The sequence below is a fragment of the Scheffersomyces coipomensis genome (genome assembly GCF_036884675.1).
Source record: "Scheffersomyces coipomensis strain NRRL Y-17651 chromosome Unknown DFJ63scaffold_1, whole genome shotgun sequence".
NCBI classification, from domain to species: Eukaryota; Fungi; Ascomycota; class Pichiomycetes; order Serinales; family Debaryomycetaceae; genus Scheffersomyces; species Scheffersomyces coipomensis.
The window spans coordinates 2,152,145-2,175,125 of NW_027042892.1; the positions used below are offsets into that span (position 1 = coordinate 2,152,145).

The 22,981-nt window shown below is 32.5% G+C and overlaps 11 protein-coding genes and 2 non-coding genes across 13 annotated transcripts; 4 read left to right on the forward strand and 9 right to left on the reverse strand. All coding sequences in view use genetic code 12, as the record gives it.

The window, feature by feature from the left end:
• Window positions 1-108: 108 nt before the first annotated feature.
• ARO1 (Aro1p) lies at window positions 109-5,244 on the reverse strand. Its single transcript, XM_064908753.1, has one exon. It carries the CDS (start codon window positions 5,119-5,121, stop codon window positions 406-408), a length of 4,716 nt encoding a protein of 1,571 aa, XP_064765108.1. The 5' UTR covers window positions 5,122-5,244; the 3' UTR covers window positions 109-405.
• A 199-nt stretch (window positions 5,245-5,443) lies between these two features.
• DFJ63DRAFT_t21 lies at window positions 5,444-5,515 on the reverse strand. The gene has a single exon. It is a non-coding gene; the product is annotated as a tRNA-Asp (tRNA).
• Window positions 5,516-5,671: 156 nt separating this feature from the next.
• DFJ63DRAFT_317024 (MADS-box domain-containing protein) lies at window positions 5,672-6,907 on the reverse strand. The gene has a single exon (XM_064906758.1). The coding sequence runs from the start codon at window positions 6,785-6,787 to the stop codon at window positions 6,059-6,061; it is 729 nt and encodes a 242-aa protein (XP_064765109.1). The 5' UTR covers window positions 6,788-6,907; the 3' UTR covers window positions 5,672-6,058.
• Window positions 6,908-8,311: 1,404 nt separating this feature from the next.
• On the forward strand, window positions 8,312-8,382 carry DFJ63DRAFT_t18. Its single transcript has one exon. It is a non-coding gene; the product is annotated as a tRNA-Gly (tRNA).
• Window positions 8,383-8,621: 239 nt separating this feature from the next.
• Window positions 8,622-10,367, forward strand: DFJ63DRAFT_282872 (tRNA adenylyltransferase; the record flags this gene model as incomplete). The annotated part of the gene is made up of 1 exon (XM_064904678.1): window positions 8,622-10,367. The coding sequence occupies one exon, from the start codon at window positions 8,622-8,624 to the stop codon at window positions 10,365-10,367; it is 1,746 nt and encodes a 581-aa protein (XP_064765110.1).
• Window positions 10,368-10,523: 156 nt separating this feature from the next.
• On the forward strand, window positions 10,524-11,336 carry DFJ63DRAFT_333241 (Elongator subunit; the record flags this gene model as incomplete). Its single annotated transcript, XM_064907825.1, has 1 exon — window positions 10,524-11,336. The coding sequence occupies one exon, from the start codon at window positions 10,524-10,526 to the stop codon at window positions 11,334-11,336; it is 813 nt and encodes a 270-aa protein (XP_064765111.1).
• Window positions 11,337-11,386: 50 nt separating this feature from the next.
• On the reverse strand, window positions 11,387-13,177 carry DFJ63DRAFT_282375 (bifunctional triglyceride lipase/lysophosphatidylethanolamine acyltransferase; the record flags this gene model as incomplete). Its single annotated transcript, XM_064904644.1, has 1 exon — window positions 11,387-13,177. The coding sequence occupies one exon, from the start codon at window positions 13,175-13,177 to the stop codon at window positions 11,387-11,389; it is 1,791 nt and encodes a 596-aa protein (XP_064765112.1).
• A 115-nt stretch (window positions 13,178-13,292) lies between these two features.
• On the reverse strand, window positions 13,293-15,201 carry DFJ63DRAFT_34398 (uncharacterized protein). Its single transcript, XM_064908761.1, has one exon. The coding sequence runs from the start codon at window positions 15,113-15,115 to the stop codon at window positions 13,409-13,411; it is 1,707 nt and encodes a 568-aa protein (XP_064765113.1). The 5' UTR covers window positions 15,116-15,201; the 3' UTR covers window positions 13,293-13,408.
• Window positions 15,202-16,567, reverse strand: MCA1 (Ca(2+)-dependent cysteine protease). Its single transcript, XM_064908765.1, has one exon. The coding sequence runs from the start codon at window positions 16,449-16,451 to the stop codon at window positions 15,288-15,290; it is 1,164 nt and encodes a 387-aa protein (XP_064765114.1). The 5' UTR covers window positions 16,452-16,567; the 3' UTR covers window positions 15,202-15,287.
• SPS20 (Sps20p) lies at window positions 16,568-17,778 on the reverse strand. The gene has a single exon (XM_064908763.1). It carries the CDS (start codon window positions 17,547-17,549, stop codon window positions 16,683-16,685), a length of 867 nt encoding a protein of 288 aa, XP_064765115.1. The 5' UTR covers window positions 17,550-17,778; the 3' UTR covers window positions 16,568-16,682.
• On the reverse strand, window positions 17,778-19,456 carry DFJ63DRAFT_34382 (uncharacterized protein). The gene has a single exon (XM_064908758.1). It carries the CDS (start codon window positions 19,117-19,119, stop codon window positions 18,007-18,009), a length of 1,113 nt encoding a protein of 370 aa, XP_064765116.1. The 5' UTR covers window positions 19,120-19,456; the 3' UTR covers window positions 17,778-18,006.
• On the forward strand, window positions 19,457-21,159 carry DFJ63DRAFT_34381 (putative N(6)-L-threonylcarbamoyladenine synthase). Its single transcript, XM_064908757.1, has one exon. The coding sequence runs from the start codon at window positions 19,794-19,796 to the stop codon at window positions 21,108-21,110; it is 1,317 nt and encodes a 438-aa protein (XP_064765117.1). The 5' UTR covers window positions 19,457-19,793; the 3' UTR covers window positions 21,111-21,159.
• Window position 21,160: 1 nt separating this feature from the next.
• DFJ63DRAFT_34380 (Smc5-Smc6 complex subunit) lies at window positions 21,161-22,422 on the reverse strand. Its single transcript, XM_064908756.1, has one exon. The coding sequence runs from the start codon at window positions 22,300-22,302 to the stop codon at window positions 21,193-21,195; it is 1,110 nt and encodes a 369-aa protein (XP_064765118.1). The 5' UTR covers window positions 22,303-22,422; the 3' UTR covers window positions 21,161-21,192.
• Between the last annotated feature and the right edge of the window lie 559 nt (window positions 22,423-22,981).

A 22,981-nucleotide genomic window follows, 5' to 3' on the forward strand; every position in this document is an offset into this window, starting at 1 on the left:
GACTTCGGACTTTGGTAGAGGGTGTAATGAACAAGTCCGAGATTAATCCTGATTAAACGGGGTCCCAACTTTCTTAAATGTTAGTTGGGCGGTAGAGGTCTAGTTTATTATGATCAAGATGTGAATGATTTAATTATAAAATAGTAAACTATTGTAATTGGCTATTCGTTACTTATGAACCACGTTACATATATTCTGGACCCAGCCCAGCTCAGGCGCACCGTTGGTTAGCCGTACCCCTCCTGCCTATTTTGGACAACCGCCCATTTACTGCAAAAATTTATAAAACAACACCACTATTTTTATCTTAAAAACGAAACTTTGAAAATTTTTATTATTGAAATCTATCTATATATTTTATTTACATTTTAAACGAGAGAGAGAGAGAGGTATAGTTAAAATGATTTATTCTGCTACTACAGCATCATGAATCACTTTATATGGTGGTGTAGATCCAGTTTGTAATTGGAATTGCTTTTCACCTTGATTCACTAACATTTCAACCCCTGGTATAACACTCCATTGGAATTTCTCTTGTGCAATTCTCATAACTGGAGTTAATCTTGGTTTATATGTCGCTTCGATTAAAGTTGGTGTGAATCCACCTGATTGTTGGGTACTTCCATGATATAAAAGTCTTTCTAATTTATTAAGTAAAGCTTCATCCATTGGTTTATCAGCTGGAACACATGAAACCACTAATGATACAGCTTCAGCTTCTTCAACTTCTTCAACAGTTTCTAAGATTTCAATATTGTATTCTTTAGGGAATGAATTTTTAATCTCATGTATCTTGGATGCAGTACGATTGATCATATAAATCTTCTTACATCCCATATCATGTAATGCAAATACAGCGGCTCTAGAAGTACCACCTCCACCAACAACTAAACCATTAACAGATGAATTTTCAATGTTAGGTACACCATATCTTATAAATGAATTGGTAATACCAACCCAATCAGTATTATCACCAAAAAGTTTAGTCAGATCAGTTGGAGATGGAATAAGAGTATTGACAGCTCCAATTAATCTAGCAGCTTCAGATAATTCATCAGCATATTTCATAATATCCAATTTAAGTGGCATAGTGATTGATAAACCTCCAAAATTCTTATTTCCTTTAATTAATTTCTCATAAACTTCATCAGCATTACTAGATTCAAATCTATCAAATGTATATGGTAAATTTAATTTTTGATAACCTGCATTATGAAGATTTGGTGATCTTGAATGTTCAATAGGTGATCCAACAACCCAGAATTTCTTATTAGTAAATCCACCAATTTCAGCAAAGGCTTTATTAATTTGATTAACAGTAAGTAAACCAGCTGCTGCAGTTGCTGATTTAGGAATCAAATCATGAGTAACTGGGGTATAGATGGTATTTAAAACTCTTGAAAGTTTACCTTGTTCGCCTCTGTTAATAGCAATCAATGGTTTTAAAGTATTAGCAGATTTGAATACTTCTAAATCAAGATTATCTTGAAAAGAAGTAGCTGTACCGACTAATTTAACAAGATCAGCACCATACGAAACAGCTTGATTATACTTGTTCTTCCAATCTACATTAGACCATTTCAAAACTTCAGTATTATCATGATGAGAAATAATTAATCTTGTAAATGCCTTACGTTCTAAGATTTTTTCAATTAATGAATTTGGGAAATTTAATTGAATATCCAAGTATTCAACACCAAGTTTGATACCTAATAAAAGTAATTCTTCAAGTGATTCAAGTTCATGATCTGGGAATTTACCTCCTTGAGATTCAGTTCTTATAGTATAAATAATTGGTAAATTGACATATTTTCTTAAAGTAGCAGTTTGATCAGCCACAAAAGTCTTGGCATGTTTCTTTAAAAGATCAACCCTTAATTCAACGGCTTCACATCCAGTAGCTATTTCTTCTAATTGTTCGGCAACGTTATTTAAATCATCAAAGGTTAATGTCACAACGGCTGATCTATTTCTTGGGATTGGAGAAATTTGTAAACCAGTAATTGTTCTTAAGTAACTTATAAATGAATTTCTTAAATGTTTGAATTCTAATTCATTTCCACAATGGGATGAATAAAAGTGATAGTTGGAACATTCATGATACCATTGTTCTCTTCTAATCCAAACATCTTTGATTTCATTGATGTAAGCAGGTCTAGTAGTATCAGAAGATAAAAAGACAACAGTTTCATCCAAATCACGATGTAAATGTAAAACAATACCTCCCAGTTTGATGTAATCCTTTAAGATATCTCTAGCTTCTTCACCTTCAACAATTCCACCACCAGTAGAGATGACGTAACCTTTAGAGTTTTTAGCAAAGATTTCTTTGGCAATGGCAGCTTCTTGTTTACGGAATTCTGCCCAACCATGTTCTTTAATAAATGATCTGATATCAGTATTGACTCTTTCTTCAAATACATCATCTAAATCTAAGAATTTAAAACCAAGGAAAGTTGCCATCCATTTAGATAAAGTTGATTTACCAGCAGCTCTCATACCAATAACAATAATACTTTTATCACCATTAGCATGTTTATCAATCAATAATGAAGAATCATCAGCATCAAAAGGTAATTCATACCCATCAATAGTAATATTGAACTTACTATGTAAAGTATCCCACCATCCTGGCCAAGTTTTACCGGTACATGATCTTTCTTGAATTAATACTGGTTCTTTAGCTAATCCTGCTAATAAAGAGAATGACATAGCGACTCTATGATCATCAAAAGTTTTAATACCTCTTTTTTCAATAGAAGGAGTGATTAATTCATCTATTTTAATACCATGGATTTCAATTCCATCGGGTAATTCATTGGCTTTGACACCAAATTTAGCTAATTCAGAAACCATAGCAGCGATTCTATCACATTCTTTAACTCTTTGATTGGCAATACCAGTGATTGAAGTTGAAGTTTGACCATCATGAGCAACAGCGGCAACCACGGAGGCAGTTAAGAAAGCATCGGTCATTGGCTCCATATCAACATGTTTCAATGGTTTCAATTGACCAACCGGAGGACCAGTGACAGTTGTAGATGTTGCGGTTTGTTCCACTGTACATCCCATTGGTCTTAAAACATCGACGGCAAATCTAGCATCTCCTTGTAAGGAAGATGAACCAATATTTGGAACAGTACAAGATGTACCTGTTAAAGCAGCAAAAGCTAATGGATAAGTTGCTGAAGAAGCATCTGATTCAATAACGTATTCCTCTGGGTTCTTATAAGTTCCCTTTGGAATATGATAAGTATGTTCTTCAGTAGTAGATTTAGTAACTTCAATACCGAAAGCTTTCATCATAGCAATGGTCATATCAATATATAAAACTGAGATTGGTTTACCACCAACTAAAGAAAGAGTAACTTCTTTTTCAGCATATGGAGCACACATCAAGATTGAGGAAACATATTGAGAAGAAATAGTGGCAGCTAATTCAATTCTACCCCCTTTTAATCCATTTCCAGTCTTGACATTTAAAGGTAATGAACCTTCTTTATTTAAAAATTCAATTTCGGAACCATTATTACGTAAAGCTTCAACAAGAGAACCAATTGGTCTTTCTTGCATTCTTGCATTTCCTGTTAAAACAATTGATGTTGAACTTGAACTAGATTGAACTAAAGTAGCAACACTAGTTAAAAATCTTGAAGCAGTACCTGCATTACCAAGGTATAATGGTTCAGTATTGGCAACGAATTTTCCTCCATTACCTTTAACAACAATAGTTTCACCATTGTCTTCAGTACTTATTTCGGCCCCACCCAAAGCGGTTACAGCATCCAACATATGTTTAGTATCATCTGAATGTAATAAGTTTTTTATTCTGACTGTTCCTTTACCCAATGAAGCTAAAATAAGAGCTCTATTAGAAATGGATTTTGAACCTGGAGGTATGATAACATTAGTTGGTTTAATGTCTGCTGATTTAAATGGATGAACTAAGACTTCGTCAGTTAATACAACTCCTAAATCACGTTTACTGATTTCATGAGCTTTTAATTGATAACATCTACCAATAGATTCCAATAAGACAGATCTGATTTTACTTCCATCATTCTTCTTATCAATAGACATTTTCTTTAATAAGATATCTAATTGAACATAATGACGTTTATTTCCAACTCTCTTTAAAAATAATTTATCATCGATTGAAACAGGTAAACCATAAGCTACTAAACATTTGGATAATCTAGCAACAGCCACTGGTGATAAGATACCTAAGTATCTTGATAATTCAGCTTCTAAGATCATACCGATGGAAACACATTCACCATGTAAAGCTTCTGGAGTAACGACAGCTTCAATGGCATGACCAATAGTATGACCAAAGTTTAATAAGTTTCTTAAACCAGTTTCCTTTTCATCGGATGATACGACATAAGCTTTAACTCTTATAGATTCTAAAACAGTTTTCACTAATTCTTCTTTAATGGATTCGATATCTGGATTTTCACGTGTTACTACATCAAGGAAAGTTTTGGAAAAGTTTTCTAATCTTGTAAATTCATCTTCATTCCAAATAGCAGCTGTTTTGACAACTTCAGCCATACCATTTATGAATTGTCTAGTTGGTAAAGTTTTAAGGAAAGAAACATCAGCAAAGACATATTGAGGTTGATAGAAAGCACCAACGAAATTTTTACCTAATGGAGTATCAATGGCAGTTTTACCACCTACTGAAGAATCAACCATAGCTAATAACGTAGTTGGAACTTGGACATATCTGACTCCTCTCATGAAAGTTGCGGCCACAAACCCTATCATATCTCCAATAACACCTCCACCAACTGCTAAAATAACAGTATCTCTAGTACAACCTTGTTGTAATAAATAATCTTCCACAGCAGCTTTAGTTTCACGACTTTTATTATTTTCACCAGGAGAAACTTGATATTGAAGTAATCTTGAATCTGGTCTTAATTCTTTCAACTTGGAATCGAATTTTTCACTCAATTTCCTAAAGGGTTCAGTTCTACCCATATTAGTATCAGTAATAATTACATATGTTGAAGAGGCCTTGGTAGTAATTACCGTCTCAACAATATGTTCTTGGATACCATACCCAACATGGATGGTTTCACTACCCAAGATGGATAACTTCTCAATGTTTGACATCTATATTGACAAAGTACCACTATGGATTTTTCACTTAAAGTTTTCAAACGTAATCTAAAAATTATATATCAATTGATTCACATTTTCAACGTGAAGTGTCAATTGACTCACTTTCATTTTTCAAAGCCGGAACGTCACGTGAGCCGCGTCTAAAAAAAATTAGACAGAGCGAAGTCGCAACCTCCTAAGAAAGAATGAAATAGTAAAAGAATACTGTCTTATAAACATCAATTGTATGTCTTCAATTAAAAGTTATAACTTAATAGAAAGTATTCAGGTTTTAAATATAGAAGGTAAGATTTAAAAAAATATAAAAAAGAAGCTCCGCGACGGGGAATTGAACCCCGGTCTACCATGCGACAAACGGTAATTCTAGCCACTAAACTATCACGGATGTTTTTCTGCAATAAAATTGACCTGGTTTATGGTAGAGTTGTTGTATCACGTGATTTCTGATCACGTTTCAAAAAAGCAAACGCTACCAGATTTGATCCATAAATCTATGTTTCCTAGCAATTTAAACGATACATTTATATATACAACTAGGGTTGGAGTTTGAATTAAAATATAATATTCACTATAAATAAGAATTAAACGAATGTAGTAAGCAATTAATAGATAAATTACTTAATAAAGTTATAGTAGAAATATAACTAACACTTAATATAGCAAATCAAGGAGAAATAAATATTGAAACACCTCAAGGAAGAACAATCTGTTTCTAATATGAGAGAAGATATATTAGTAAAGCATACATAGAACATAGTATGCCTATTGATCACAACAACAACAAAAGGACTAGCCAGCTAGAAACAGAAATAAATAAAAATTAACGTCTTAAAAACAAAAGTCAAACCAAAAACAATCAAACAACAAAACCATAATTAAAACCAAAACCTTCAAAGTTAGCCATACATGCATTTTTTTTTGCACAATTCTAATCGTATACATCATCATCATCATCCATAAAGTCAAGAAGGTCTTCTAATTGATCTTGAGCTGGATTGTTATTAACATATTCTGGGGGTGGTGTATTGTTATCATACGCAGATGGTGGTGTATTTTCCTGGATGATAAGAGGTTCCCCTCTATAATAATTTTCTAATTCATATTCTAAATTTTCATCATCATTAATTGTTGGATTAATCTCACCATTGATTAATTGAATAATTCTGGCATTTACATCGTCATCTTGAAATTCATCATATATCATAATTTCATCATCAAGCTGAATGTTAAGGAAACGAACTAAACGAAATAAGTCATCGAAATATATGTTTTGGTTATTTGAACTACTACCTTGCACAACAATTTCTTCAATGTGTTCTTCGAGTTCTTCAATCTGCTCTTCAATTTGTTCTCCAATCTGTTCTTCTACTTGCCCAGTTTCTGTATTTTCATTGATAAGTTCTTGATAAACTCTTTGACTAATTGTTTCCGATTGATTCAGTCTATTTGCGAAGTATTGTTCCAACGTATGTTCCATGCCATGACTAGAAAAATAATGTACTTCATTATCATTGATCACAATAACCGCAACTTCAGCACCCGTGTAAACGGTTAATTGAATTGCTTTTCTGAAAAATCCTTCCAATCGTTTCTTAAAAGTAGCCAGCCTCTTGCATAAGTTTTCAATTAAACCCCACCAAAGCTTTTGTTGTCCCATAATTTATTGATTTAATTTGATTTAATTTGATTTGATTTGATTATACAATAATCAAATTTTAAACCGAAAACAAAAGGGAAAATTCAATGATATTTATAATATTTTATTGTTAAGGAAATCTAACTAGTTACTATTATAGAAAAAAATTGTTAATTTCTCCGTCCTACATGTAAATATTAGAAAAAAAAAAAAAGCCACCAAAATTTTATTTTTTAACGGAGTATTTACCAAATCTTTGGTTTACAAAGATGCAAAATATGTTAGTAAAGCGGATGATTTCTAAGACCCAACCATTCTTCCACCAAAGAATTTTTTGACTACTGGCTTCATATTTTCTTCTCCACTCCGCTCCCATCCCCTCTTAAACATGTTTAGATGAAAATTGAGTTTACAAAAAACATTTAGTAGTTGGGGTTTTTACTCCTTCCATACATTCTACAGTAGGAATTTTTAATGACCCCTCAGTTTAATTTATATTTTATTATATTATTTTCGTTAACTTGGTGGGGCACATTAATGAAAACAAAGTAAGTAATTGTTATTTTTAGAATTGATCTCAAGAAAACCCCATCGTAAATAGTTATTATACCTTAACATCTTAATTACTCCTGTTCCTGTATATAAATACATAGTTAACGCTTAATTTTATGTTTTTATCGGACAAATTTAATGATCGATCTCAAATCAATTGCAAAAAAATAGCTCAGCATCGGAGTAAATGCTAGTGTACGACGCAACAGTTTGTTGAGCGGAGAGGATTATTAATCAGTACCTCCATATATCTATCTCCTCATCCATCCTCCCTCCTCCCTCCTCCCTCCTCCGCGCCCCTCGTCCCAAGGTTCGGAGTAATTCTCTTGCTTAGCTGCTGTGGGATAATGCAAATTCTATTTGTTTCGGAGTTTTTCTTCATTTTTTCTGTTAATAAATATTTTTACTCCTTTGGTAATTTCTTCGACACAAATTGAAAATTGAACACTATAGTAAAGTATTCGCTCACCCCGCTTCAATGTTTGTTTTATTTTTTGCTTGAAATTAAACTAAATGACTTCTATTTATATTTTTTGTTATCTTCTATAGATCTATTGGTCCACGAGGCTTTCAAACATCACAATAACAATAGAAGTGTTTGTTTGCATAGCCTCGAGATTCCCCTTTTTTTTCTTTTTGTTATCTCCTCTTATGACTAAGAACCATTCTTACTGAAACAAATAACAAAAATTGGTAAAAAAAATAATGATTAACTTTAACATTTTGTAAATGATCTCGCTAATTTTAGAAAAAATCAAATTAATAAATATCAACTTAAATCACCTTAAAGTTGATTCAAGACCCCTGATTTAATTTTTGTATGACTACATATCTGATTTATGTTATTTAGTTTAAAATTAATATTGAGTTTAACCTTTAATAAGATTAATAAGTTGAATTAATTTAATAAAATAATTTCAAAAATTGGTAGCTCATCTCACGTGATACCAACTATTTAAATAGAGAATGAAAAAAAATTTGCCAGAAACACAAGGACAGTTGGTATAGTGGCATTATACTTGCCTTCCAAGCAAGCGAGACGGGTTCGATTCCCGTACTGTTCATTTTTTTTTTTGATTTCTTCTTTATAATTTTAATGTCAATCGAAGTTAGAAGTCATTTAAAGTTGTTTATTTTTAATTTACTAGTCATTGCTTGTGATATATCATCTTAAGATTAGTAATTTCTATTAATTGTATGAACTAACCCTAAGTCTTTAATAATTAATGCTGGATGATAAATAAATTTTTTTTGAAGTGCAAAAAAGTAAAGATCAATTAGATTATTATATGGACACGAATTGATGTTTAATCTTATTAAACAATCTGCATTTAAATCCCTTCAATTCCAAGAGTTTCGCCAAGTAGTCCATCCGTCATTGGTTTTCTTGCAAGTGGTGAATCGATCAAGCACAATGAAACGAAGTGTTAAGGAAGAAATCATACTTAATGACCAAGAATCAAAGATCAGAGATGTGTTAGTTGACTATTGTAACTTTTATAATTCACAGGATAATGGTAAGGGACAACTAGAATTAAGAATCACAGGGGGTTGGGTACGAGATAAGTTATTGGGAAGAGAAAGTAATGATATTGATATTGCTGTCAATCATTTAACTGGTGAAGATTTTGCATCGCAATTACTTGATTATCTAAAGACTCATCGTAATGATCTTACTTTAAAATCACTTCATACTATAAAACTGAATCCTGAAAAGTCAAAACATTTGGAAACTTGTACTGCTCGATTATTTGATATGGATATTGATTTTGTCAATTTAAGATCAGAAGAATATTCTAAAGAAAGTAGAGTACCAATCATTAAATTTGGTACAGCAGAAGAAGATGCATTAAGAAGAGATGCTACTTTAAATGCCTTATTTTATAATTTGAATCACAGTAAGATAGAAGATTTCACGGGGAAAGGGTTTGATGATTTAAAAAATGGAATTTTAAGAACTCCACTTGCTCCATTACAAACATTTCTAGATGATCCATTAAGAGTATTAAGATTAATAAGATTTGCTAGTAGATTTGATTTTATAGTTGAAACTGAAACTTTGGAATCAATGAAAAATCCTGAAATCCGTTCTGCATTAGCATCTAAAATCAGTAAAGAAAGACTTGATGTGGAGTTGGAAAAGATTTTTAAAAGTGATAATCCTATTTATGGTTTGAAATTGATAAACTATACAAACTTAACCGATAGTTTATTTGGTCCCGATATTTTAATAAAGGAAGCCACTAAAGCAAAAGATACCAATGGAATCCAAAAATCTGAAGCTGCAGGAGCTTTATTAGAGGCACATCTTGATAAAGTCAATGCTATGTATCCTGTATTCAAAACCATTATTGAAAATAATATTCCAAATGAAAGTAAATTCAAACAGTTATTCACTAATGTTACTAATAATTCAGAATACCAAAAACCATTTTGGTTAGCGTTGATTTTATTCCCATATCATCTGGTGTCTTTAAACTTAAATCCTAAGAAGCAATTGGAACATGCTATAAAACTCATCATGAGAGAATCATTAAAAGCGAAAAAACTCGATATGGATATCGTCACCACCATTAATAAGCAATATGATACTTCAAGAAATGTATTGGAACGATACTTTACTGAACCTGAATCGATTAAAAGATCCGAATTGGGGTTATATCTTAAAGAATTTTCTGATTTTTCTGATTTGAATATTCTTTTCAATGCTTTTATTGAAGTTCTGCAACAATATCATACCCAAACTGCATCAGCTCCAAGTCCAATTCCTGAAGATATTACCAATGATTCCATAAAGAGTCTTATCTTGCATACAGCTGACAAATACGAAAGATTACTCCATACCATTGAAGCACAATCATTGGAAAATGTTCATCATTTAAGACCACTTTTGGATGGAACTACATTAAGTAAAGAGTTTAAAACGAGACCAGGACCATGGATTAAGAAGATTTCCGATGAGATTTTCATTTGGCAATTGGATAACCCAACTAAAGATAAACAAGATTGCATGGAATACGTAAAAGGTATCATTGATAAATACATATAGAGAAAGCTTTTGCTGTACATAGAAATAAAAAATTTGCATCCTAATGATAATTTTGAAAATAATTTCGCACTATGTAAAAATCGTAAAGTTCTGAAAACCATCGCAGAAGAAGTTGATTCCATGAACTATCTCTTTGCAGGCTATTAGAGGTCAACCATGACAACAACTCATAACCAAGATCTCATACTATTTGAGGATCATTCATTGATACCTGAATCAATCATAAGTGGTGAAGAATCATATTCAGCTATAATATCGCATCTCCAAGGAACTTCTCCAACATGGTTAATCAATTCATTAATTGAAAACTCAATTCAAAATACAGCCACATTAGTCAATAATGACTTAACAGTTAAGCAAACAGGTCGATCCAAGACTATATTCATCTCATTCATCAATAATAAAGACTATTACTCCAAAGGCTGTAAAAAGAACGGCATTGATCTTAATACAGTGACAGATTTCACCTATATTGATTGTTTTACTGATTTATTTACAAAGAGAATAAAAGATCCATCCAAGGCATCATCTCAAGTTACTAGTCTCTTTCAAGAGTTGAATGAAGTTATATCGAGTCAAACTGGTTCAAGAAAAGTTGTGTTTATCGAAGCACCTGAAATACTCTTAAGAGCTACTAATATCACCAGTAATGAATTATTGAATCATTTACTTCAATTAAATAAAACATGTCGACAATTATTTATCATCAGTGCCAAAGATTATCCTGATTTGGATGCCGCCATGCCTGAAGATCCTGTCTTCAAAGTAACTGATTACTTTGTTAAACTTTTACATAGATCAAGTTTACATATTAGTATTCAACCCCTTTTAACTGGAAGAGCAAATGATATTACCGGAAGTTTAATCGTTTCTAAAGGTCCAATTTCTTACAAATCAATCAATGTTAGTGAAAAAGAATATATATTTAATATTACTAAAGATTCAAATATTAAACTTTTTTTTAGATAAGAAAATAAATACCTACCAACTAACAAAACCCTAACTAACCCTAACTAACTTTAACCTTTCTTTCTATGTATATTATATAAATCATCTAATGCAAATTCTATCGCACATCTAGTCCACAAAAGAGGGAACAATGGCCATATCGATCGTTCACCAACCAATACCCAATAAGGAATGTTTTCCATCGTTTTATGTACGTCAAACACTCTTCCAAAATCCCGTACAAGATATCTTAATTCAGGAACGATGGTAATCTCTCTTATGCTTGATAAGGATTGTAATGAGGATGGTTTTTCATCAATGAAGAATCTCTTCATGAAATCAGTCAATAATCCAAGTTTATTCATTACCACTAATCGATGTTGGATCTCCATACTGATTAAATTCTTGACATGTTTTTTAAGATTATACCCTGTATCACGAGTGATTTTTTCCATATCATCAATTGAAGTCTTACTCTTTTCAATTATAGAAGTATTATTCGATTTATCTTTAACTTTATCCTTGTATCTTACACTTCCATAAGAATGTAAATGTTGTAAATCATTACTGATTAAGGGGGCAAGATAAGGACGGGCAAGACTGATGACGAAATGATTGACATTGAATAATTCGGTTAATCTCGTATATGGAGAACTATCAATCAGATATCTAATCCCTTCATCCTTTCTTTTGAAATATTGTTGCAGATAATTCACATCTTGAGGTTTTAAATAGGTGATATCAAGTTCAGGAGTTTGAGGAACAATGTTATTGTTGAAATCCTTAACGTATATTTGAACGTTATCGGAAAGAACACCTGTACCAATGGATGCATATATGGCAGTCCAAATAATGACATTTGGGGCCGTGATATAATTTAATAATGATGGGATGGATTGATGAGTTGGATGAACTACTATATTAAGAATCTTTTCTGTTTTTAAATACGCTTCTTCAAATGTAAGATCACCAATTGTATCTCTAACAAATTTCAAGAAGATAAGAATATCTTGAGAATAACCCTTTTTAACCACATTTTCAATCACATTACCATATCTTTCATCGACATCATGATTTAACCGATCAATATTCTTCATAACATCAGCAATCGATACCAAAATAGGGATTAATTCATGATCAGTTAAAGTACATACTAAAGATGCAACAGCAGCACCTACCGCACTACCACCAATTATCCTCGGTAATAATCCTTTGAAATATAATGCTTTAACCACTCCTAAATGACATAACCCAAACAACGAACCCCCTTGTAATAATAAAGCAGTACATCCAAATGATTGTCTTGCATCATGGAAGAAATCAAGTTTTAACTGTTTACTATTCATAATGAATTCTTTCTCACTATTTATAGAATCATTAAGATAATTTAAACAATTCAATACTTCAGTGATATATTCTTCAATTTTGAACTTAGTTCCAATATATGATTTGACATATAATCTCTTTTGAGCTATACCGCCAAAGTTTCTGATTAATCCTGATCTTAATAACGACATAATCAAAGGAGAATCATGCCTTAATCTGGCATCTCGTAATAATTTAATTCGATCATTAATGAGAATATAATCATAATGTTTTGAAATGAAGTTTTGTCGCCACAAGTCCATATTGGTAAGTCTATCTATCTCAGTGACAGTTTCTTTCCATTCATTGTAACTCTTAACATTCTGAAGATACTTTAAGTAATCCTTGAGTGGATCTTTACTCTTATAGAAATGATATAATCGTTTCACCCAGAAGAAACAAATATCCATTATGAAATCAATAATGGCCCAGATGAAACTAGGAGTATGATTGATGAGGAATGTGACTATCGGTAGCACATACGATTCTAGTATCATCCTTTCCCTCCAAGTCTAAGTAAATCACAGTTGGTCTGGTCTGGTTATGTTTATCATGTTATGTTAAATTATATCTCTATTTTGCACTGGCCTGACCCCACAACAAACAAGAAAAAACTTTCACGTGAAAATATTCAAGTTGCAAAAAATGAAAAAGATGAACTGTATATTATTATGATTATGATATGATTATATGGTTAAACTAGATATGTATGTATAGATAAATATATACTACTTTAAGATCTTCTTTCCTCTGTTAAGGAACCTCTTTCCTAAATCAGACGCAACATGAACTTTATCCTTAACATGTAAAACTCTAGTACGAGTTGAAGGTCTTCTTGGATTCTTATCTGATTCTTGAAAGATCTTTGTCGCCAAATTCCCAATATTAATGAATTCTGAACTATCATTCAGCTTTAAAGTAGTGGTTAACCAATCAGTCAACCCTGTTTCATAATCACTACCTGCTGATAATGCCTTGGTTAATTCTTGGATTCTATCTCCTCTTTGAGGTAAAGACATAATCTTTCCCCAATTTGAAGTAGGATACTTTTGCGTAACTGGATGAGAAGAAACTATAGTAGTACTTGTGTTGGCCGAATCTAATTCACGAGATTTTATCTTATCAAGAGTTGATCCACTAGATGATATTCTTGAATTACTATTATTATTATTATTATTATTATTTTCGGATGTAGCGGATATTTTTCTTTGATTAGTGGCATATTCTTCTTCTTCATCAGGTATTTCACTAACACTAGGTAAAGTTACATCAATAGTAGCAGGAATACTTATAACATCATCATGATGTTGGCTCCTGTTGGCAAAGTTTTGATTCACAAAGTTACCTCTGTATGCATCAGTATTTGGCTTCCAACCACCCATATCAAACGTATTTGTAGAACTTCTTCTTGTTGGTTCTTTATCACTGGTAAGATCTGTTTTACTTGCAGTCTCAAATGAAAAATTACCAGTAGAAAGTGATCCTGATGATCCAACGGGATGTAATTCATTTTCAGGAGTTGGTGGAGGTTTAGGAGTGGATAACCCTGATTGTACAGTTGATAACGGACGAATCAGACGATCTTCATGTTCTTCATCATCAACATCTTGATAATCATCATAATCATAATCATAATCACTATGATTACTAGCCACTTCATCCAAGTTATCATATCCTCCACCACTTACAATATCGGATTGTACATCATGAATCAATGATTCTAACGTAAGTACCCCTGCTGATACATTTCTATTATGACCATTCTCCAATGAAACAGCACCTGAATATCTCTTAGGAGTATCTTCAACCACCGATTTAGTTGGATGATTATCATTGGTATTATTATTAGCAAACGTGAATGAATTGAGATGATCATTATGATTAGTATTTGATTTCAGTTGAAATATTAACGATTCATTATCTTCTTCTATGGGTTGAAACTCTTCTTTATGTGAGATTGGAGTATGATTCGTCACCGTATCATCCTTAATATGGCCAACTGGTGTTGTTGGTAGTTCAGGTACGGAATGGTTTGATATGGAATGTTTATCACTTAAAACTGAAATGGCTTCTGATTGTTGGGGTGAAGAATTATTGGTAGGAAAATGATCTATAGTCTGTAAGGGCGGAGTAGGTGGATTAAGATCTTCCAATATTAACTCACCATCTTCACCAATCTGAACGTTTAATTGAAATTCTTCTAAACTTTCTAACTCTAGTCTATCCACTCCCAAATCTAAATCTGAATCATTGGTAGGCGATGAAGATGTATGGGGTTCTGGGATTTCAAATCGTTCAGGTTTTAATTCTTCACTGGGTATAACTTCTTCTGGTTCTTCTTCTTCAACATGATCATTCATGGGTTCCCAATCTCCTCCATAATCGATCTCATCTCTTTCCCACCTCTGAGACCTTAGTCTTGTTGGAAGCGACATCGATATGGTACTGTAAAGTTAATTTATAGTTGTATATTTTGATGTTTTGTATATATATTTAGAAGAAAGTTTTAGAGATCACTTATTTTTTTTGTGGATCAAAACACGAACCCTGTCAACCAAAAAAAATTCGAGTGAGAATGATCTAAATATGGCAACAATACCAAATGGTCTACATAATGAATTGAATGTTCATATCTTGAGGATGAGAACAACTCAATTGAGGCTTTTGAGAATACTTTTGACTCAATAAGGATCTCATGTTATTCAATAACGATAAATATGATTGATTTGGCAGTTCGGTTAATACTTTAATGAATGACCATGACATAGCACCCGTGGCTTGACCATTTTCACTAGCATCAGCACTGGTTTGATCATCTTTACAACCTGAAATAGATATACAATCTGCAGCGGAAGCTTTGACACGTCTGATGGCATCAGCATTACCTCCAGCCAGATTAGTCACTTTTTTAAAAAGTCCACTAACAGCAGTAATGGCTCCACCAATATTACCAGTTTCATAATCCATAATAGCAGTAAGAGCTCCTAAACCGGCATCTTTTAATAAATTTGGTTCTTTAACTACCCCTTTAGTAGAATAAACATAAGGTAAATCAAGAGCAGTACCAGAATGACATGAATCATATAATGCAGTTAATCTACAACCAGGTGGTAAAGGTTTAACCATAATATCATGCATATCATCATCAACAATATGACCAGCTTGTTCGAAATCAACAGGATAAATCACATCATCAAACCCACTTTCTTCATCCCCATCTAAATCTGGAGTAGTACCTCCATGACCTGAATAATGGAAAACTAATGAATCATTAGGTCTAGCATCTTTAACTAACCATTGCATAGCTCGATAAATATTTTCTTTCAAGGGAACTCTGGCTCTATCTTGTTGATCATCAGTTAAAATAACCATATCTTCCCATTTATACCCCCAACGTTGAACTAAGAAATTACTCATATTTTTAACATCATTAATACATCCTCTTAATTCATTTTTGGTTCCAAAATAATTGCATCCAACCAATAAAGCCTTCTTTCTACCGGAACAATTGGAATATTGATAAGTGAAATGAGTATTTTGTCCAAAACTTTGAGGAGCAGTAGGTGGAGCTCCATAACCTGCTTGTCCACGATCATAATTTCTTGGTGGTGGAGCTCCTGGGGGTGGACCATAATCTTGTTGTTGAGAAGCATAGCCATATTGTTGTTGAGGTGGTGGGCCCTGAGGTGGACCATAATTGTCATATCCTTGAGGAGGACCTGGTGGAGGACCATAGTTCTTATAACTATTATTACCTGATCCTGGAAACATGATTTAATCGTTATTGAAATGTAATTGATAGTCAAATTAATTAATTGATGAAATTATGAAATTCGTCTCTATATTTAAACTCTAAAGAAACCCCATGCGGCTACATGCAGGAAAATTCAATTGTTCTATATGGAATTTTCCAATTTCTCTTTTATATAAACTAATGGTGTTTAATGAAAGTTACCTATATAATATAAAAACAAATCTATTATATCATAAAATACTCTTTGCTTATAATTTGACATCTTCAGAACTATTTTGTTGGATCAAAAGTTTTGGATAAACACTGGCACCAAAGGCACCTAAATGCCAAGCAGCACCATCAACAACTTCAATAGTACCTGAAACATAACTGGCAGCAGGAGAGAATAAATAAACAGTGGCATCAGCGATATCTTTAGTAGCACCGAATCTTTGTAATGGGATTCTTTCATGTAAATTAGCTTCACCAGAAGCTAATCTATCAAACCCTTCAGTTCCACCAATTATACCAGGAGCAATACAATTTGAACGAATACCAATTGGACCTAATTCAACGGCTAAAGCATTTGATAAAGCATCCACTCCAGCTTTGGCAGCACCAACATGGGCTTGCATTGGAACACCATAATAATGTAAAGTAGCACTAACAAATAAATAAGCACCTTTTGATTTTCTAACTGCTTCAAAAGTTGCTTTGGCAGTATTAAATGAACCTAATAAATCAATAGAAACAACTGATTTAAAAGCATTGGATGATAAATGATTGAAATCAGATAAAAAGTTACCGGCAGCACCGGCAATGACGAAATCAATTCTACCCAAGACACTAACAGTAGTATCAACCGCTTTTTTAAGAGAATGAACATCACGAACATCAACTCCACCAAGACCTAAAACTTTAGAACCTTTTCTTAATTGTTGGATTTCAGCAGCAGCTTTTTCAGTCTTTTCCACATTTCTACCAAGAATAACAGCATTAGCACCTAATAACACTAAAGCTTCAACTTGAACTCTACAAATAGTACCAGCTCCACCAGTTACAAAAGCAACTTTACCTTTGAAAAGGTCTGGTTTGAAAGAACCATTGTCGACGTATGATTGATCTAAGGTTGACATCTTGTGTGTATATGTGTGTATGAATAAGTATTATAATAATAAATAGGATAAATAGGATAAATAGGATAATCTAGGAGTTGAACGAAATTTTAATTATGAAGAAATTGAATTGTCTTTATAAGGGAATGGTCCATATAAAATTGCGGGGGTGAAAATGGCTTGAAGCCGAGGAAAATTTACAAACTAAAAAAAATTAATATGGCAGAAAATTTAATTTTTGCAATTCATGTGCTTTAAGGAGGATGATTCGATTAGGTTAAATTAATGTTTTATTACTATAGGGCTAATGAATAATAATATAGTATATAGTATATATATGTGGCTACATGAAGAATGAATCACTCATTCATGCAGTTCTTTTTCTTTGTGTCTATTTAACTATGATGATAAGTTAAATTCTATATATTTACAAGGATGGATGAGTTTCTATATAAGTTTCTCTGTTTGTGATAATGATCTATGCGAATGTGTTCTTATCATGAGAATCAAGCATTGAATCTAATTGCTTTAATGATATTTGATATAATAATAACATGATAGAACTTTGAATACCTGTCCATATGAATCTTGGTCCCACCCCGGAAAATGCTCCTAATATACCTTCATTTTTATATATCGATGTTAAGGCTTGAAATGTGGATGATAATGGACGAGGAGATGTTTTTTTAAGGGAAGAGGAGGAGGAGGAGGAGGAGGAGGATGATGATGATGATTCCGTACCAGTGGATGTTTGAATTCTTGTTTTAATAACATCCAATGGAGTGGTTAAAGTTCCTGCTAATCCACCTGCAGCGGCACCAGTGGCTAATTCCATGGATACAGGTAAATCATTTGAACCATTATAATTTATAGCCAATTGTCTAAATCTTTCATAAAATGCAAATTGCAAAGCACTAAATGGTAAATCTCTGAATAAAGTTTCTTTATAACCAAAAAAGAATGTTTTACCACCTTCAGTTTTTGATATTGAAACTATAGCATCGATTAAACCTTTATAATTATAACCACATCCAATGGTATGAGGATTATTATATCTTCCTTGCAATTGAAGTCTTGTTTTTAATACTTCTGAAGGAACATAAAATATACTTGAAGCTAAATCTCCAAGGATCCCAGCTATAAAGTATGAAAAAGTTTCATTTAATTTATAATCATTAATCATTTTTCTCTTGGTATATTCATAAGTTCCGAAAAATGCAGCTGTAGAAGGAAATGATCCTAATATGGCTGATGTATAACCTCCATATAAACCACGAAAGAATCCTTCTTCTTTAAATATGGTTATATAAGCAGGGATCATATTTTTATATTTTAAATGATGAACCAAACCTTGTTGTCGAGTCTTTACGGTATCCAAGGAATGCATTGATGTATCACCTACCATTCCACCGAATCCTCCTGCCAACATACAATTTATTATGGGAGATAAAGAATCTTCATTATTGGATATAGGAGGTTCAGATGGCGATATGGACTCTGGTTTATTATGAGTATGAGTATGGGTATGGGGTTGATCATGACTGGGACGGAAACTCAACGGTATGGTGGATGAAGTAAACACCGTTGACATGACATGAACTATCTATTAGATGGGGATGTATGATGGTTGATTGAATAAACCAAGTTGGCTATAGAAACTATATAGAATGGCGAATGGTAAACAGTAATAAAAAAAATGAAAAAAGCAACACGATTGTAAACTCTATAGTATTCTAAAACTCATAAGTATGTGATATATGAATAGATGAGATTCTTAATGATGGGGTGAATTGAACAAGTCACGATATGGACTATCTTAGTTCTTCTATAATTGATAAGTTATGGGATTACAATAGTTAAGATCTATCATAACAATTGTTAACAGATTTTTCTTTCAGTTTTGCTTTACACTTTCTCACTCGTCGATGGGTAGCACCCAAAAAAAGGAATAAAACGGCCTCTGTTTATATACAGGAAATGGATAGAGCTTAACTATAACCACTGATAACAACTATAGTATAGTTATAATGGATAAGATTAGTTAGGGATTAGTTTATGGATATGTAGTTGGTATTGAGAATCTTTATAAACTGACCTTTCTCTGCTAATCTGGTTCAATCAACTCGGTTGCAAAAGCATTTCCGATATCCATAGATAATTACCATCACTAAAAAAAATAAGCAGCAGCGTATTTGAAAAATTAAAATTTTCAGTATGGAATAGCTGCTAATCAAACACCCCCAGATCACTGGTTAAGAACATGATATGATACTACGTACATCTATACGAAGGAGTGGAGGTCATCTACAGACTATACCGACACGAAATTATAAAGTCTTAGCTATAGAAAGTTCGTGTGATGACTCTTGTGTGGCTCTTTTGGATAAATTTCTGCCTCATGAACCACCTAAAATTATAGATCAATTCAAACGAACTTTAAATTCAGCAGATTTAGGAGGGATATTACCTACTGCAGCTTATGATTTCCATTTATCTACTACTGGATCATTATTATCTGAGTTCTGTAAAAAACATAACTTGAATGCAAAAAATCCTCCATCATTAATTTGTGTCACAAGAGGTCCAGGAATGACAGGATCTTTAAGTTCCAGTACTCAATTAGCAAAAGGATTAGCCATAGCTTGGGATGTACCTGTAGTGGGTGTTCATCATATGTTAGGTCATTTACTCGTATCTCATCTCCCCAAGAAGGAACAACCTGATTTGGCCCCTCCTAAATTCCCATTTGTTAGTTTATTATGTAGTGGAGGTCATACATTATTAATTCATCTGAAATCATTGGTTGAACATGAAATCATCATTGATGTTAATGATATTGCCGTGGGTGATTCATTAGATAAATGTGCTCGAGAATTAGGATTATATGGGAATATGTTAGGGAAAGAATTAGAAGCATATATAGAAAGCTTTCCACTCGAACTTAAACAAGAATTCAAAGATACTGACGTTGAATCAAGATCTAATCCTTATTCATTCAAATTGAAATTACCATTCAAAGGACCTGGGACTGGTAGAGTTCCTAAAGTGATCCAATTTTCATTTGCACAATTTTTAAGTGCCATTCAATCTCATCGGAAATTTTATTGTGATGGTAAACCATTCGATGAAAAGACGAATCAGATGATTGCGTTCAAAACTCAAGAACTCGTATTTGATCATATGATCGATCGAATCAATGCTGCCTTCGCCAAACATGGGGTGAATCGTAGTTTTTATAGAAATGCCGATGGGAAATTTGAAGGAGTAAGGGATTTCATATGTTCAGGTGGAGTGGCTGCTAATAAACGATTAAGACAGAAATTAAACACGGATTTACATTTCAAACAATCGTTAGGGTTGAATAATGATGATGAGATCAATTTCCATTTCCCTGATTTGGATTTATGTACGGATAATGCTATTATGATTGGGGTGGCTGGTATAGAAATATTTGAAAAATTAAGATTAAAATCAAATTTAAGTTTCATCCCAATTAGAAAATGGCCTATGAATCAAATATTGGATGTAAATAGTTGGGATAAAGTTGATGATGAAGAGTATAATAAGGTTTGTAAATATTAAGACATGAAACTTGTATATATAAATAAATATATTTTTAATGAACATTTAAAAAAATTTGTCATATATTTTTCTATGTAATTTATTAATCTATATGGTCTTCAGGAAGGAAATCTTCTTCTTCATCCCTATTCCCCAAGAATGCTTCAGTTATATTAAATCTCTCTATCAAATTTTGCCATGTGTTGTAATTTAAAGTAGCTATATTATGTCTTGAATTTTGCTCTTTAGGACCGGCTGCATTATATTCTCTTTCACCAGGTAATACTCTTTTCACCATGGGAATCCCATGTTCATCAGTATATAATTTCAATCTAGCATCTTTTATTAGAAAACTAGTGAAAAATAAATTCTCCACTGATTGGGAAAATGAATGGGGATTTATAAATAGTTTAAAGAAGTTCAATCCGTCATCAACATCTTTTGACATAATAGTTTCATAAATCGTTCGTATCATATAAGCAGTATTCTTTTCTTCATTATTTGCAATATCACTTGCAAGAACAGTCTTTGCTGTGGTGGATATACCTGATTTTGTATCATCAACATTTCTAGTTCTTGGTGCTGCTCGTCGTCTTTCAGTAGCCAATGGTCCATTTAAGAAATCATTCTTTATCGATCTTCTACTTATTTGATAATATAAAGCTCCTAACTTCAACCAATTAAATGAATTAAACTTCTCTTCCCCAGTAATCATATCATAATCATCATCTTCATCCTCAACTTCTTCTTCTGATTCAGAATCATTCCTTACATATTCTTCACTAAACTCACTTTTAAACCCAGTAGTCTTCTTAGCAGCAAACTTCCTTATAAGTGATGAAAATTCATTTTCTGCTACGGATACACCAACTTCTTCAAATTTTAAATTCCTGGCATTAAAAGCAGCAAAATCAGCTGTCTCTTTGAATGCTTCGGAATCCTTTAATTGAATCTTTGTATCTCTTACATTCTTCAGTTGAATATTCTGGAAAAGATTCTCCAATTCCTTAAGATGCAGAATGGTTAATTCAGATGCTTCACCCTTTTTAGCCTTAGCTCGACTATTGGCAAGTTCCAGCATAAATTTTTCATAATCTTGAATATATTGTTGTTTATCTAATTTAGGAGCTTTTCTTGGACGTTGACTTTCATAGCCATCTGAACTTTCTCCTGATCCACTATCTGAGTCTTCACCTTGATAGTTTGTCGTCATTATGGTTGATTCTTTTGGGTCTAAATATGGGATAAAGGTTAGATTGATAACGCATTAAATCAATTTTGATTCACATAAAATTTTATATTACGCGTTTTGGTTATTCTAAATTTACGCTATCAAAAATATTACATATAGTTACATCAAGTAGATAGTATGAGCTTAACATAAACTTAGAGTAGAATTGATGATATTAGAATGATTTTATTGTATTCAAATGGGTAGGTCAATCACTAAACCGAGCAATTGATTAAACAATGCGCTAGAAGGTTATATTGGCACGGATGAATCCATGCAACGATAAACCTTAGTCGAATCATTATTGAAAATAGGAAAATAAGCTATTAGTTTATGAGTTGAATATTTAGCTACTATAGAATTAAACAAGTTAAGATACCAATCGAGTTTGGGTGATTCATTAATGTAGTTGGCTGATATAAATTAATGTTTCGGATAAGCTTTTAAAGTAGTATAAGCAGTGAGTTAGTTTCAAAGCTTAAATTTCATGTATTTGCCACCAATCAATGTCTAAGAAATATTGGAACTGAATGGATTGTAAAGTCTTATTTTGATTGCTTACCGTGTTTCTTCGTAATACAATACCCTTCAATAATATAATTGATAATTCTTTACTTTTTCCATTTGTGGCCCTTTAAACATATATTATATGCTTACTTGG